At 45.2% G+C, this 16,998-nt stretch overlaps 1 protein-coding gene across 1 annotated transcript in view; it reads left to right on the forward strand.

Annotated features, from left to right (window-relative positions):
• The window catches only part of prex2 (phosphatidylinositol-3,4,5-trisphosphate-dependent Rac exchange factor 2), a 401,147-nt gene that overhangs the window by 367,976 nt on the left and 16,173 nt on the right, over positions 1-16,998 (forward strand). The window contains exon 39 of the mRNA XM_063064762.1: positions 125-192. Coding sequence (XP_062920832.1) covers positions 125-192 — 68 coding nt within the window. The remainder of the gene's footprint in view (positions 1-124; positions 193-16,998) is intronic.

A 16,998-nucleotide genomic window follows, 5' to 3' on the forward strand; every position in this document is an offset into this window, starting at 1 on the left:
TACGTTGTCAGTGTGTAAAGGTAATCTCACTGTGTATTTTTATCACTGTAGTTTCTTCCAAGACGCGCATTAAAACAGTTGAACTAGCATTATGCACCAGTAAGAAGCCTTTGTTTCATTTCAGGGAGCTAGAGTGCAGAACTCCGCTAAGAATCTTGGAGTGAGGGACCGAACACCCCAGTCTGCTCCAAGGTAACTGAAACAATTCATTGTTTATTTCCTATTACTCCATAACCTAGATACTGAACTGTAAAAATGCAAATGATCACTTGTGCTGACTTGTTGAAATAGGTATTTGTGTTAACTAGTCACTCACCCTTCATTGGAAACCGTTACTCTCCATTTTTTCTTCCAAGGCTGTCAGTGGGAATTGGTGGGAATGAGAGTGTAATGCCCTGGTTAAGATTTCTACTGCTATGCTGTAGATATTTCATTTTAGCAGTTTCTGCAAAACCAGTGTGTCCTGCTGGTAGAACGTTTTGGTTTCGGTTCGAGATAAGAAGCCCTGCTGCCCAACACGGGATTTACACAGCACTTGTTCAAACTGAGGTTTCTTTAATCGGAACATCGCAGCATTCCTGTTTGCTTGAACCTCTAATCATACTGACCCCAGGCGTCTGCTGTTTATGAAAGGTGGCCTTCTCAGCACTGAGTCACCTGGCTGTTAGCAGAGCCAGCTGATGAGCCAAGTTTGCTTACGAGCCAGTGAGGGGGCCACAAGAGGAAAATAAAATGGATTCAGGTAGAATTACTGTAAAAACGAGTTCTTGATATATGGTGCAGCAAGAAATATGGTGATATTTCTTGCTTATTTATTATTATTTACATTTTCTTTTGTTTTTGCATTTGCACTGTTTGTTGTCTTTTGCACATTGGTGGGCTGAATCTACAGCCTTAAATTAAGACCATAAGACCATAAGATTTAGGAGCAGAAGTAGGCCATTTGGCCCATCGAGTCTGCTCTGCCTTTCAATCGTGGGCTGATCCACTTCATCCAGTCATCCCCACTACCCTGCTTTCACCCCATGCCCCTCGATGCCCTGGCTAATCAAGAACCTATCTATCTCTGCCTTAAATACACCCAATGGCTTGGCCTCCACAGCCTCTTATGGCAACAAATTCCACAGGAAGAGATGCATTTGAGGGCAAGCTTGATGGTGGAGGAAGGGAAGCCCCTTTCTTTGAAGAAGGAGGACATCTCCTTTGACTGGAAATTAAAAATCAAAGTTCAAAGTTAAATTTGTTATCAGAGTACATACATGTCACCACACAGAACCCATTGACTCTTTTTATGTGGATGTACTTAGCACATCTATAGAACAGTAACTGTAAACTGTAAACATCCCAGTCAGTCAGTCAGTTTGGGTGCCGTCCCGAATCTGGGGTTGGCAGCTATGCACCTCCATCTTCTTTGATCTTGCGACAGCACCGAGTACAGCCTCTCCTCCAGTTTGTTCTCGCTGGCCACCTTGGCATCGCCTGCTGCTGCCCCGCCGAACTCGAGCCCAAGGCCATGTTGGCCTCCAGCCGCAGCCGTTTCTTCAAGCTCAGCCCTTCCTTAGGCGGAGGCCTTGGGCAGGTCCAGGCACACGGTGCAGCGCCCAAGTTCATCATGTCTCTCCTAACTAGGTGCATAGCATACGATTCGTAGATACGTGGTGAGGCTTTAATCTCTTCCACGGAAGATGGCCGTTGGCTCACAAGGAGCTCATCCACCCTTTGTCAGGTCTTGTTTTTTTTAGTCCTGCTGAGTGTCCTCACACCTCCTCACCAGACTAAGTCCGGTGGGGGAGCCGGCCCAAGTCGTCGACACCCGATCAAGGCTCCCGGCCAAGCGCCAGGCGCCCGTCCCCCGCTGAATCTCTCCGAGCGTCCGGCACCCGACGGAACATCCCAACATTCATTCAAATGAGAGCGGGGATGTTCTCCAAATATCCAGTCAACCTGTATCCCTAACCCAGCATCACTAAAGATAAACAGAATATCTAATAATGTAACTAACAATCTGTTAGAAGAACTCAGCAGGTTGAGCAGTAATTGTGGAAGGAAAGGAATTCTTGGATCGAAAGCCTCCATCAGGAATGACAGCAAAGAGGTGAGATGGCCATATAAAGAAGAAAAGGGAAATGGTGAGATTGGAGACGGTGAAAGGTGGTAAGTATTGAGGAAAGATACGTGGCTGAGGTAGCAAGTCTTGTAAGAACATGCCAAAGAGTTGAAGAGCAGTGGAGACCACAGAGGGTCTGTAGGAGAGGGTCTCACAAAATGTCCATTGGAGAGAGGAGGAAAACTTCTTTGCAGTTGGTGTTCCTTGAAGCAAAGAACAATTTGCTGGGGATCTTCTAAATACTGCCTGTCCACTGAGTTCCTCGAACAAATTGTTCACTGCTCCCGATTCCAGCATCTGTTGTCTCTTGTGTCTTCATTATACCACTCCACTGTGAGTCTCTTCAAAGCACACCGACTTTGAAGGAAGTTTCATTCCATGTCCAATGGAAGTTCTGTGAGACCCACTCTCAATGCTCCCCTATATGGTTTTCACTACTCTCTGACTACTTGGCCACACATTCTTACCAAGACTTGTTATGACTGCAACATATCCTTCATCATTACTTGTCATCTTACTCCCTTTTCAGTCCACTAAACTCCTTGGACTTCTGCCTCACTACCTAACCCCAAACTCCCTCCCCCTCACTTTATATTAGCCATCTCAGTTCTCCACTCTAGGTCCCTAAGCAGAATTTTGACCCAAAACATCAACTATTCCTTTCCTCCCATAGATCCTTCTCAACCCTTCAGCAGGTTGTTTGTTGCTCTGCAATGTCTTAGAAACATAGAAAACCTACAGCACAATACAGGCCCTTCGAACATGCTCTGCGAACATGTCCCTTCCTTACAACTACCTAGGCTTTACCCATAACCCTCTATTTTTCTAAGCTTCATGTAGCCATCCAGGAGTCTCTTAAAAGACCCTATCATTTCCGCCTCCTCCACTGCCGCCAGCAGCGCATTCCACGTACTCACCACTCTGTGTAAAAAAAACTTACCCCTGACATCTCCTCTGTACCTGCTTCCAAGCACCTCTCATCCTCCATCACTCCAAGGAGAAAAGGCTGAGTTCACTCAACCTATTCAAATAAGGCATGCTCCCCAATCTGGGCAACATCCTTGTAAATCTCCTCTGCACCCTTTCTATGGTTTCCACATCCTTCCTGTAGTGAGGCGACCAGAATTAAGCACAGTACTCCAAGTGGGGTCTGACCAGGGTCCTATATACCTGTAACATTACCCTCGGCTCTTAATCTCAATCCTAACCACAGAGTCAACCTGCATAGTAGCTTTGAGTGTCCTATGGACTCAGACCATAAGATCCCTCTGATCCTCCACACTGCCAAGAATCTTACCATTAATGCTATATTCTGCTATCATATTTGACCTACCAAAGTGATCCACCTCACACTTATCTGACTTGAACTCCATCTGTCATTTCTCAGCATCCTATCAATGTCCTGTTGTAACCACTGACAGCCCTCCACACCATCCACAACACCCCCAACCTTTGTGTCATCAGCAAATTTACTAACCCATCCCTCCACTTCCTCATCCAGGTCATTTATAAACATCACAAAGAGTAGGGGGTCCCAGAACAGATCCCTGAGGCACACCACTGGTCACCAGCCTCCATGCAGAATATGACCTGTCTACAACTACTCTTTGTCTTCTGTAGGCAAGCCAATTCTGGATCCACAAAGCAATGTCCCCTTGTATCCCATGCCTCCTTACTTTCTGAATAAGCCTTGCATGGGGTACCTTATCAAATGCCTTGCTGAATTCCATATACACTACATCTACTGCTCTACCTTCATCAATGTGTTTAGTCACATCCTCAAAAAATTCAATCAGGCTCGTAAGGCACGACCTGCCTTTGACTAAGCCATGCTGACTATTCCTAATCATATTATGCCTCTCCAAATGTTCATAAATCCTGTCTCTCAGGATTTTCTCCATCAACTTACCAACCACTGCAGTAAGATTCACTGGCCTATAATTTCCTGGGCTACCCCTACTCCCCTTCTTGAATAATAGAATAACATCCACAACCCTCCAATCCTCCGGAACCTCTCTCGTCCTCACTGATGATGCAAAGATCATTTCCTGAGGCTCAGCAATCTCCTCCCTTGCTTCCCACAGTAGCCTAGAGGTACATCCTGTCCGGTCCTGGTGACTTATCCAACGTGATACTTTCCAAAAGCTCCAGCACATCCTCTTCCTTAATGTCTATATGCTCAAGCTTTTCAGTCCACTGCAAGTCATCCCTACAATTGCCAATATTCTTTTCCGTAGTGAATACTGAAGCAAAGTATTCATTAAGTACCTCCGCTATTTCCTCCGGAGTCTTGTGTCACTACTTAACAGTATATCTGTATGTGGGACTTGCTGTGCACAATTTCACTGACACATTGTGCTACATTAAAACAGTGCGTATAATTCAAATCCACTTAATTGATTAGATTTCCCAATGATGTGTTACGTATTATGTAAAGGCAAGTCACCTTCTTTTCTTACAAGTGGTATGTTATTACTTTGGTGCGGGTGAATTTGCTTCTGTGAGCTATCGTTTTAATGAATTGCCATAATTATTTCCCACCATAAAGGAGAGATTGTTTACTATGAAACCTTAAATGACTGTTCCATCTCTAATCTCATTTTCTTAGTAAATGCACTTACATTCACTTGCATTTCAAAACAACAATTTGTTCTGACACATTATTTCATCCTGATAACTTTATCTGATTGATATATTTAATAAGATGCCCAATGGTATCTTGCAAATATTTGCTCTTTTTATATTAGTTTGCTTAATCAGGTTTCTTTAATTATTGCCTAGAAAATGGATTGGATATATTTTGGATGTGCTAAGGTATAGTGCAAATGTAAAATTGGCTTCCCATTATAAGAACATGCAATTAGTCAAAAGCTTGTGTAAAGCAGCAGTGGGGTATTATACAGTACATCCACAAAGCATCTTTAACTCATGACCTGATAGTTCTTGGATTACACTAAATTCAGTGCTGCAGTTAGTGAGTGAAGTCCACCATCATGGCACATTTCCATAAAACTGTAAGACACAACATCAGAATTAGGCCATTCGGCCCATTGAGTCTGCTCCACCATTTCATCATGGCTGATTTATTATACCTCTCAACCCCATTCTCCTGCCTTCTCTCAGTAACCTTTGATGCCCTAGCCAATCAAGAACTTATCAACCTCGCTTTAAATATACCCAATAACTTGGCCTCCACAGCTGTCTGTTGCAATGAATTCCATAGACTCTGATAAAAGAAATTCCTCTTCATCTCTGTTCGAAAGGGACACCCTTCTATTTTGAGACTCCCCACTATAGGAAATTTCCTCTCCACAACCACTCTATCTAGCCCTTTCCCGTGGCAGTCAGGCAGCAGCGCATATTATAGTTATGATGGAGAAGGATAAAGATGAACTTTGAGACATTGAATTCCTTATAACAATGATAAATACCTGAAGGGATGTTCTGTGTGTATAAGGGACAGAGGGTTGACCGAGTCTTGTTGACAGAAGTTCATGAGGGGTGGCTATTTGATGGCTTGAGTTCTTCCTTCCGGGACTGTATGAACTCAGACAGCAGGAAGAAGTGGAGGAAGGAAAAATGGAGGAATATGAAGTTATCTTTTCAGAGTAGTGGTGATTAAAGTTCTGGAGCCTGGTGGTCGTAGGGTAAAAAACTGTTCCTGAAACAGATGGTATGGGAGCCGAGGCTCCTGTAATACTGAGAAGTGAGCATGTCCTACATGATGGAGGTCTTTTATGATAGATGCTGTTTCCTTGTGGTTTGGTTGGTGAACACACGCCACCCAGCACAGAAGCAGAATGAGGCTCCAACAATATGCTATCAAGGAGCAGGTTAATGTCCTCGTGGAGCAGACGGATGCCACTCTTGAATGTAGAACTGCAACGTTCCGTTATATTGACTCGTGTATGTCTAGGGGAAATCCCGCCCAGCACCTGCTTCAACACTCCCCTTAGGGTAGGTCACAGCCCGAATCAATCCCAAACATCAATCATCAGCCAGCACACCCAGTAAATTTTAACAAATACACTTTATAGATATTACTAATTCTATGACATTAATATAAATTTGATACACAGAGGAAAATAATGAAAAAAAAGGCGCCAACACTTATCAAAGTCCAAGATCTTCGCGCGCTACTGTTGGAGCTCAATCGAATCCCGACGACCACCCAGATCCTGTCGACTCACGGCTCGGGACCACCCGGAGTGATCGACTGGAGTCTCTCCGCACGTCCGCCGTCCTCCCCGTCTCTCCTCCGACTCCCCGCCAAAAACCCCCTCCATCGTCCTCCCCGTCTCTCCTCCGACTCCTCGTCTCTCCACCGACTCCCCGTCTCTCCTCTGACTCCCCCCAAAAACCCCGTCCACCGTCCTCCCCGTCTCTCCTCTGACTCCCCATCTTTCCATCATCCTCCCCGTCTCTCCTCTGACTCCCCGTCTCTCCTCTGACTCCCCCCAAAAACCCTGTCCACCGTCCTCCCCGTCTCTCCTCCGACTCCCCATCTTTCCATCATCCTCCCCATCTCTCCTCCGACTCCCCCTCTCTCCTCTGTCCTCCCCGTCTCTCCTCCGACTCCCCGTCTCTCCACTGTCCTCCTCGTCTCACCACCGTCCTCCCCGTCTCTCCGCCGTCCTCCTCGTCTCTCCACCGACTCCCCGTCTCTCCTCTGACTCCCCCCAAAAACCCCGTCCACCGTCCTCCCCGTCTCTCCTCCGACTCCCCATCTTTCCATCATCCTCCCCGTCTCTCCTCCGACTCCCCGTCTCTCCTCTGACTCCCCCTCTCTCCTCTGTCCTCCCCGTCTCTCCACTGTCCTCCTCGTCTCACCACCGTCCTCCCCGTCTCCCCTCCAACTCCCCATCTCTCCTCCGACTCCCCGTCAAAAACCCCGTCCGTCGTCCTCCCCGTCTCTCCTCTGACTCCCCGTCTCTCCACCGTCCTCTTCGTCTCTCCTCCGACTCCCCACCAAAACCCCCGCATGTCCACTGTCCTCCCCGTCTCTCCTCCGACTCCCCACCAAAACCCCCGCACGTCCACCGTCCTCCCCGTCTCTCCTCTGACTCCCTGCCAAAAACCCCCACACGTCCGCCGTCCTCTCCGTTTCTTCTCCGACTCCACTCCAAAAACCCCGTCCACCGTCCTTCCCGTCTCTCCTCCGACTCCTCACCAAAACCCCCGACGTCCACCGACCTCCCCGTCTCTCCTCCGACTCCCCACCAAAATCCCCGTATATCCACCGTCCTCCCCATCTCTCCTCTGACTCCCCGCCAAAAACCCCCACACGTCCGCCGTCCTCTCCGTCTCTCCTCCGACTCCCCCCCAAAAACCCGTCCGCCGTCCTCCTTGTCTCTCCTCCGACTCCCCGTCAAAAACCCCGTCCACCATCCTCCCTGTCTCTCCTCCGACTCCCCGTCAAAACTCCAGCTACAGTCATATCATACAGCATGGTATCCGAAAACAAAATGATACATAACCACCCATTGGCTAATAGAACGCTGCTCTCTCACTTTAAAATAAAACAAACTGCTAGCGCAAACTCTCTTCAATGTTTAACACAACAAAGCCGCATTTTCCAGATTAACATAACAAAGTCGCCATTTTAACTCTAACAAAAAGAAAGACTCCGTACAGAACATACAATTTAGAAATCTACAGCATAATACAGGTCCTTCGGCCCACAATGTTGTGCTGACCATGTAACCAACTTTAGAAACTGCCTAGAAATACCCTACTGAATAGCCCTCTATTTTTCTAAGCTCCATGTACCTATCTAAGAGTCTCTTGAAAGACCTTATTGTATCCGCCTTCACCACCATCACCAGCACTGCATTCCATGCACCCACCACTCTCTACATGAAAAACTTACCCCTGACATCCCCTCGGTACCTATTTCCAAGCACCTTAAAACTATGCCACCTCGTGTTAGCCACTTCAGCCCTGGGAAAAAGCCTCCGGCTATCCACACAATGACCAATGGCTCTCATCATCTTTATACACCTCTATCAGGTCACCTCTCATCCTCTGTCGCTCCAAGGACAAAAGGCCAAGTTCTCAATGAGGAGCTGCATGCCATTCATGCTGTTGCCAGAGGAAATAGGAACACCACACATGAGCAGTACACATTTGTTCAGGAAGAAAGAGACGATGCATGTCAATGGCAAAAGAGATGTAGATGTGCTGGTATGTTGAGATATGTCAAGACTGAACAGATAGCTATCCAGTTGTCAAAGCCTTCTGCCCCTAACTTGCACCTGAGTTCTTCACTATGAGTTGTTCTGCGGAGGAGAGGGAGGACAGCAGAAACAAGACACCTGCAGCTTGGTGCACCACGCCTAGGTCACCCCCAAGCTTGCAGGTTGAAATGATGATGTTCTAGATCATTGCACCATTTTCTGCCCTATCCCCTGAGAAGACGTACAATGTGCAGCTTGGAGCCACCCAAGAAGTCATCAATTCACTTCAGAACACAGTGACTCAAGCAGCATATTTACTTTTGTCCCACAGTTAGTCACCCCAGATTGATCCTTCAGCTGGCCAGAGCCACCAGCTTGAGGACAGCCCACTTTGAGCAAGTTTTGAGGATATCTGTACAAATTCTAAGTAACAGCGAGGAAACCTTCCAGGTGGCTAACTTATAACCACTGACAGGACATCATGACGTAGCGTTAGGCCTTCAAAATCTACCTACAAAATTCTCAAGTAGGAAAGGCATGAAAATATCTACACTGATAATTATGATATTTGTCCAGTGATATATATTGTATAATTTCACCTTGTACAAACAATTCAGAAGATTTAAGCAATATTCAAATGAATTCTCACTGAAGAGAGAATTCGTGTACAAAAATAAGTCGTAATGATGTGACATCATTGATACCTATCAGGAAAGAATGCTAATATAATACATGTCATGTCAGCATGCTTGAGCAAAGATGTGCAATGCCTTTCAATTAGGGATGGATCTGCCTAGTTGTTCTTGCAATTATTGGATCTGAGCTTCAGTGTAAAATTTCTCCAGATTGTAAACATGTCTCAGCAGGTTGGGCAGCATCCATGGAAACGATGAGTGAAGGGTTCCGGCCCGATACGTCGACTCATCGTTTCCACGGATACTGCCCGACCTGCTGAGTTCCTCCAGCGTGTTGTGAGTGTTGCTTTGACCCCAGCATCTGCAGAGTATTTTGTGCGTAGACATGTCTGCAGCCTGCTCTGCTCTTCCAATCACAGCTCTGTAAGCTTTAACTTTTTCTCAACAGTACAAGTTACCCAATGCATAAAGGAGTAGAGAAATTTTATTGATTCACACACACAAATCACTTCAGTTATTGAAGTATAATAGTGGAAGGAGGCATATGACCCAGTGGAGATGTATAAGTTCCCCAGCTATTGACTGATCAGTCAAACAATAAACAATGAAATGTCTCACCATCAGTCACACACACTAACAATGTCCCTTTTCATGGTCATCATCTCAAGCTCATCAAGTTATCAATCCATGATAGGCACTGAAGGACCTAACTCTTTGTTAGCTGACTATTTCAAGGAGCTGGCAAATGGTTGCAGTCCATCATTTCCTAGTTATGTCAGCTCATTAAAGAACTAATCCCAAGAAAACATGTACTGCAACCAGCTCCTTGATTAGATAATGTAGCATTGATCTTTCCACATCACTCAAATAGTCTATTTAAGAACTGCTGCTTTGCCCGCTCTGAGATCAGCAATTTAGTTGATTGAACTGTCTTATCAGTCTGAACCTACTGATGCTATGGACTCTGTTTCTCTTGTCTGCATCCAAGAAAACATCACTTGCTTAATTTATTTCTCTGAAGGAAGTGTAACCTGGACTAAGCCCTATTACCAGGGGACACAAACAGTTGCTTTGGAATATTTGTTTAAAAAAAAAATCTGTTGAACCTTTAAATTACTGTCTCATCACCCATCTGTTCATTCTCCTCATGTATTTTCCTTCCTGACTGCAATACCTCAAAGTTCAAAGTAAATTTAATATCAAATTATGTACTGTATATGTCACTATATACAACCCTAAGGTTCATTTTCTTGTGGCATATTCAATAAATCTATAAAATAATAATTATATTAGAATCTTTGAAAGCCCACCAAATTAGGAGGGAGGGAATTAGAGTGTTCAACTAAAGTGAAGAATTCAACAAACTGTGCAAATATAAAAAGAAGAAATAATAATAATAAATAAGTAAGCAATAGGTATCAAAAACATGAAATGATGAGTCCTTCAAAGTGAGTTCATAGGTTGTGGAAATATTTCAAAGATAGGCCAGTGAAGTTGAGTGAAGTTTTCCCTTTTGGTTCAAGAGCCAGATGGTTGAGAGGTAGTAATTATTCCTGAACCTGGTGGTGTGAATCCTAAGGCTCCTGTACTTTCTTTCTGATGGCAGCAGCAAGAAGAGAGTGTGGTAGTGTGTGGTCCCTGATGATGAATACTGCTTTCCTGCAATAGTTTTTCATGTAGGTATGCTCAACGGTTGGGAGGGCTTTACCCATGATGGACGGGGCTGTATCCACTACTTGTTGTAGGATTTTCTATTCAAGGGCATTGGTGTTTCCATACCAGACTGCGATGCAGCCAATCAGTATATTCTTCACGACACATCTAGGTTGCTATAGGTGGGGTGGTAATGGGGATAAGCTCCCATTAGCTATTAAATTCTCCTGGTGTCATGTGCCTCAAGTAGTCTCTGACAACCAAGACCAACTCCTGGCCTTCACGTGTGGCTTAGTTACTAAGCCTGACAGAACCATTTCTACTGACAGGAGAAGGGGCAAAGGCAGGTTACTGGCATCTTAAAACTAGATACCTTGGGCAGTTAGGCTCATCAGCCGTTGTTGGCAGTTCAGCCAGGGGAAGGAAAACTCTGATCTCGAAACTCTGCTATCTTGCGGCTATACCCACTCACGGGGAAGACATCAGGAGTAAACCCTGAGGAAAAAATGCAGAGCTGGAGTCCCCAAGGTAGTCGTACATTGAGACCAGTGCTGACTGGTAAATCCTGTGATGCTGCTGGTGCTAAACTGTATTGGTCACTGCCGTTCCTTTGGCTTCATTAGTTGCATGGAGAAGGGTAGCTTGCTGCGTGGGCAACAGCTTGCTCTCCATATTGTACAGCCCTGGCTTGCTTGCATATCCAGACAACTAGGAAGCAACATCCATCGTCGCCCCTGATTATAGGAGGCCTTAGAAGATTCGTCTATGGAACAACCACAATCAAGAGAAAATCTGCAGATGCTGGAATCCAAGCCAAACAGACAGAATGCTGGAGGAACTCAGCAGGCCAGTCAGAATTTATGGAATAGAATACAGCTTACATTTCAGGCTGAGACCCTGTTATTCTGTTCCATAGATGCTCCCTGGCCTGCTGAGTTCCTCCAGCATTTTGTGTGTGTGTTGCTCACATCTATAGAAGTTTGTCAAAGTTTTAGATGTCACGTGGATTTTCTTTGGCCATTACTAATGCATTATTAATTTAATATTTTCATGCAATTAATTCTTTATTCTACAAAGTAATCTATAAATTAACCTTCAATATATTAATGATGTGTCAGAATGAGGGACTCTCTGACAGGCTCAGGAAGATAGGTTTACTTCCTTTAATTTATTATCTGATGTGGTGCGGTTCGCCAAAATTCACAGAGCAGCCCAACTCAGAACCCCTTTGAAAACTTTACTGAATTGAGATAAAAGTGCCCATGATGTGAAACAGCAAATATAATGTGACATAGCCAGTAGCATTTACATCCACTGTGATGAATTGTTCTGAGAGGTGGTGTTGACACATACTGAGGAGCAACTTGGATCCACTCCAATTTGTCTACCATCACAACAGGTCAATAGCAGATGCTATTTCATTGCCTTTTCACTCAGCCCTAGAACAATATCTGCACAGTGAAAATGCATACATCAGGATACACTTCATTCACTACTGCTCTGTATTCAACACCACTGTCCCCTAAAAGCTAATGAATAAACTCCGAGACCTTGGCCTCAATGCCTTCTTCAGCAACTGGATCCTCAATTTCCTCACATTTAGACCCTAGTCAGTTCGGATTGGCAACAACATCTCCTCCAGAATCACCATCTGCACAGGTATACCACAATGCTGTGTGTTTAGTCCATTGCTTTACTCACTTTATACTTATGACCGTGAGGGCAAATACAGCCTCGATGCTATATTTAAGCTTGCTGATGACATCACTTGTGTTGGCCAAATCAAAGGTGGTGATGTATCAGCATATAGGAGAGAGATTGAAAATCTGGCTGAATGGTGCCATAACAACAGCCTCTTACTCAACATCAGCAAAACTAAAGAGCTACAGGAAGAGGAAACTGGAGGTCCATGAGCCAGTTCTTATCAGGGGATCAGAGACGGAGAGGGTCATTGGCTTAAATCCTCAGTGTTATCATTTCATAGGATTTGTCCTAGGTCCAGCACACAAGTGGCATTAGAAAGAAGGCACAGCAGCATATCTACTTTCAGAGAAGTTTGTGAAGGTTCAGTACGTTATCTAAATCTTTGACATACTTCTATAGAAGTTGCTTTTCTTCTGTCTTTGTGTGTAATTTTATCATGTTTCTTTATATGTACAAGAATGTGAATCTCAGGGTTGTATATGCTGACATACAGCATACTTTGATAATAAATTTACTTCAAACCTTGAACTTCATGAACACGGGAAATCCAAAGCAACACAGACAAAATGCTGGAGGGACTCAGCAGGCCAGGCAACATCTATGGAAATGAATACACGGTCGATGTTTTGGGTTGAGACCCTTCATCAGGACTGGAGAGGAAGAGGAGAAGTCAGTGTAAGAAAGTGGGAGGAGGGGAGGAAGAAGTCCAAGGTGGTAGGTGATAGGTGAAACTGGTGTTTCAAAGGAAAGGGGGAGGGGGTGAAGTGAAGAAGTGGGATGTTAATTGGTGAAAGCGATAAAGGGCTGGAGAAGGGGGAATCTGATAGGAGAAGAGAGAAGAGGGAAGGGGAATGAGCACCAGAGGGAGATGGCGAAAGTTATGGAGAGTTATATGCTGGACGCGGAGGCTAGTAGGGTGGTAGGTGAGAACAAGAGGAACTCTATCCCTCACAAAATGCTGGTGGAACTAACTGAAAGAAGAGATAGTCCTGACAAAAGGTCTCGGGCCGAAACGTCGACTGTACCTCTTCCTATAGATGCTGCCTGACCTGCTGCGTTCACCAGGATTTTTTGTGTGTGTTGCTTGAATTTCCAGCATCTGCAGATTTCCTCGTGTTTGAACTCTATCCCTGGTGGGAGGATGAGGTGAGGGCAGATGTGCACGAAATGGAAGAGATATGGGTGAGGGCAGCATTGATGGTGGAGGAAGGGAAGACCCTTTCTTTGAAAAAAAGGGTCACCTTAGTAGTTCTGGAATGAAAAGCTTCATCCTGAGAGCAGATGCAGTGGAGACGGATGAACTGCGAGTAGGGGATGGCATTTTTACAAGTGGCAGGGTGGGAAGAGGTATCGTCCAGGTAGCTTGAACTTCATAAACAAGAGAAAATCTGCAGATGCTGGAAATTTAAGCAACACACACAAAATGCTAGAGGAACTCAGCAGGCCAGACAACTCCTCATCTTTTTTTCCTGCAGTCCTGCCGAAGGGTCTCAGCCCAAAACATCGACTGTACCCTTCTCCATTGATGCTGCCTGGCCTGCTGAGTTCCTCCAGTTTTTGTGTGTGCAGCTTGAACTTCATATTGGATTATATGATGGGAAATACTACAAACTATGGTAAAATGCACGAAGTGCTTCATCCTTTGTGTTTTAATGATCTTACAGAGCTCTTAACTCTAACTGTAACTTCAGCTCAGTGGAGAGTATACTGAGTGGTTGCATCATGGCCTTATATGGAAACACTAATGCTCTTAAAAAGAAAAGCCTACAAAAGGTAGTGGATACAGCCTATTCCATCATACGTAAAGCCCTTCCCACCATTGAGAAGATAGAGTTGATAAGTGGCAACTCATTCTGTGCAGCTCCGATGGTGTTGGGTACGTGGATTATGACCAAAGAAAAAAAGTGGCTGGAGTTGATTAGCACTTTAGTGCAAGGGTGTTTATTAGGTGTGTCAAAAATCTCTCCAGCTTTAGCACATCTTTTCTGAGACACGGGTCACAAAACTGCACACAATACTCCAAATGTGGCTTCACCAGTGTTTTAAAAAGTCTCAACATTACATTCTTGCTACACACATCAAAGTTGCTAGTGAACGCAGCAGGCCAGGCAGCATCTGTAGGAAGAGGTGCAGTCGACATTTCAGGCCGAGACCCTTCGTCAGGATTCTTGCTTTTCATATTCTAGTCTTCTTGAAATGAATACTAACACCGTATTTGCATTCCTCACCACAGATTCCATCTGCAAACTAACCTTTAGAAATTCCTGTAAAAGGTCTCCCAAGTCCCTTTGCGGCTCAGGTTTTCATACTTTGTCTTCATTTTGAAAATAGTCAACCCTTTTATTTCTTCTATCAATGTGCATGACTAGACTCTTCCCAACATTGTATTCCATCAGCCACTTCTTTGCCCATTCTCCTAATCTGAATTCTTTTGTAGTCTCTCAACTTCCTCGGACCTACTTGATCCTCCACCTATCTTTGTATTGTCTGCAAAATTTGCAACAAAGCCATAAATTCCATCATCCAAATCATTGAAATATAATGTAAAAAGAATTGGTCCTATGGAACACCACTAGTTACTGGTAGCCAATCAGAAAAGACTCCCTTTATTCAGCCATGGCTTTTTCTATGCTAGAATCTTTCCTGTAATATCATGGGGTCTTAGCTTGGTAAGCAACCTCATATGTGGCACCTTGTTAAAGGCCTTCTGAAAATCCAAGTACACAACATCAACCGATTCTCCTTTGTCTCTCCTGCTTGTTATTTCTTCAAAGAATTCGAACAGATTTGTCAGACAAGATTTTCCCCTGAGGGAAAGACAAGATTTTCCGCTGACTGTGGCCTATTTTATCATGTGCCTCCAAGTACCCAAAAGGACATCCTTAACATCTTCCCAAACACTGAGGTCAGACTAACTGGCTTATAATTTCCTTTCTTCTGCCTCTCTCCCTTCTTGAAGAGTGGAGTGACATTTGCAATTTTCCAGTCTTCTGGAACCATTCTGAATCTAGTGATTCTTGAAAGATCATTAATAATGCCTCTACAGTCTCCTTCAGTCACCTCTTTCAGAACCTGATGACTTATTTACAGTGCCTTCAGACCTTTCAGGTTTCCCAAGAATCTTCTCCCCAGTAATGGTGAGTTAACACAGTTCATGATCCCTGATACCCGCAACTTCCACCATACTGCTGGTGTCTTCCACATTAAAAACTGATTGAAAATACTTATTCAGTTCATCTGCCATTTCCTTGTCACCCATTACTACCTTTCTAGCATCGTCCCCTAGGTCCAATATCCAGTCTTGCCTCTCTTTTACACTTTATGTATCTGAAGAAAGTTTTTGTATCCACTTTAATATTATTAGCTAGCTTACTTTAGAATTCTATCTTTACCTTCTTACTGACAGTTTAGTTGTCTTCTGTTGATATTTTAAATTTCCCAGCCCTCTAACTTCTCACCAATTTTAGCTCTACTCTACCCCTCTCTTTGGCTCTTATGTTGGCTTTGACTTCTCTTGTTAGCCATGGTTATGTCATCTTGCCTTTAGAATATTTCTTCCTCCTTGGGATGTATATATCCTGTGCCTTCCAAATTGCTTCCAGAAATTTCAGCCATTGCTGCTCTGCCATCATCCCTGCCAGTGTGCTTTGCCAATCAGTTCTGGCCAACTCCCTCTCTCACACCTCTGTAATTCCTCTTGTGTGTGTGGCATCCATTAGTCTTGCGAGACCATGGATCTGCGCCTGGAAAGTCTTGCTTCAGTCTGTGTTAGAGCAGTATCTGTTGTGGCTGTAGAGGCCCACACGGGAGTGACAGTCTCGGCTGCAGCGACTGCATTTGAAGGCACTGTCCTCCAGTGTTGTCTCAGTGCTGTTTTTCCGACGAGTGCACTTTTCTTCAGCAGCAAGCCTCAGCTTCTCTTCTCCTCTTTTTAGACCTCTGCGTAGTTCCAGCCTCCAGTGAGAGCGATCGCTTGCGATGTCCTCCCACCTCTCGATGTTCATGTTCAGTGACTTCATGTCTCTCTTGCAGACGTCTTTGAAACGAAGATGGAGCCACCCTTGTGCTCTCATGCTGGAGGCCAGTTCCCCGTACAGCAGGTCTTTCGGGATCCTCCCGTCTGACATGTTGTGCACGTGGCCCCCCAGCGGAGACGACGTTGTTGGAGCAGAGTGAAGAGGCTGGGTATCTGGGCGTGGGCCAGGACCTCATTGTTGGTGACTCAGTCAACCCACTTGATGTCCAGGATGCATCTCAGGCTGCGAAGGTGGAAGGCGTTGAGACGCTGCTCTTGTCTGGAGTAGAGGCTCCAGGTCTCGCTGCCATAAAGCAGTGTGCTGAGGACGCTGGCCCTGTAGTCTGCAACCTTGGTGTGCGTCGTCAGCTTTCTGTTCTCCCAGACTCTCTTTGTCAGCCTGGCGAACGTTGAGGCTGCTCATCTGATCCGTCTGTTGATCTCAGGGACTAGGGGGAGGCTGTCCGTGATGGTGGAGCCAAGGTGTGTAAACTCCTGAATTACCTCCAGCTCGTAGTTGTTGATGGTAATGGCAGGGGGGTGCTCAACGCCTTGGCCCAACACATTGGTCTTCTTCAGGCTGATGGTCAAGCTGAAGTCCTGGCAGGCTCTTGAGAAGCCGACCATGAGGCGTTGCAGTTGCTCTTCAGAGTGTGTTGCCAGGGTCGCATCGTCTGCAGACAACATGTCCCTGATGAGTACTTCACG

Source organism: Mobula hypostoma, chromosome 1 (genome assembly GCF_963921235.1).
Source record: "Mobula hypostoma chromosome 1, sMobHyp1.1, whole genome shotgun sequence".
NCBI lineage: Eukaryota > Metazoa > Chordata > Chondrichthyes > Myliobatiformes > Myliobatidae > Mobula > Mobula hypostoma.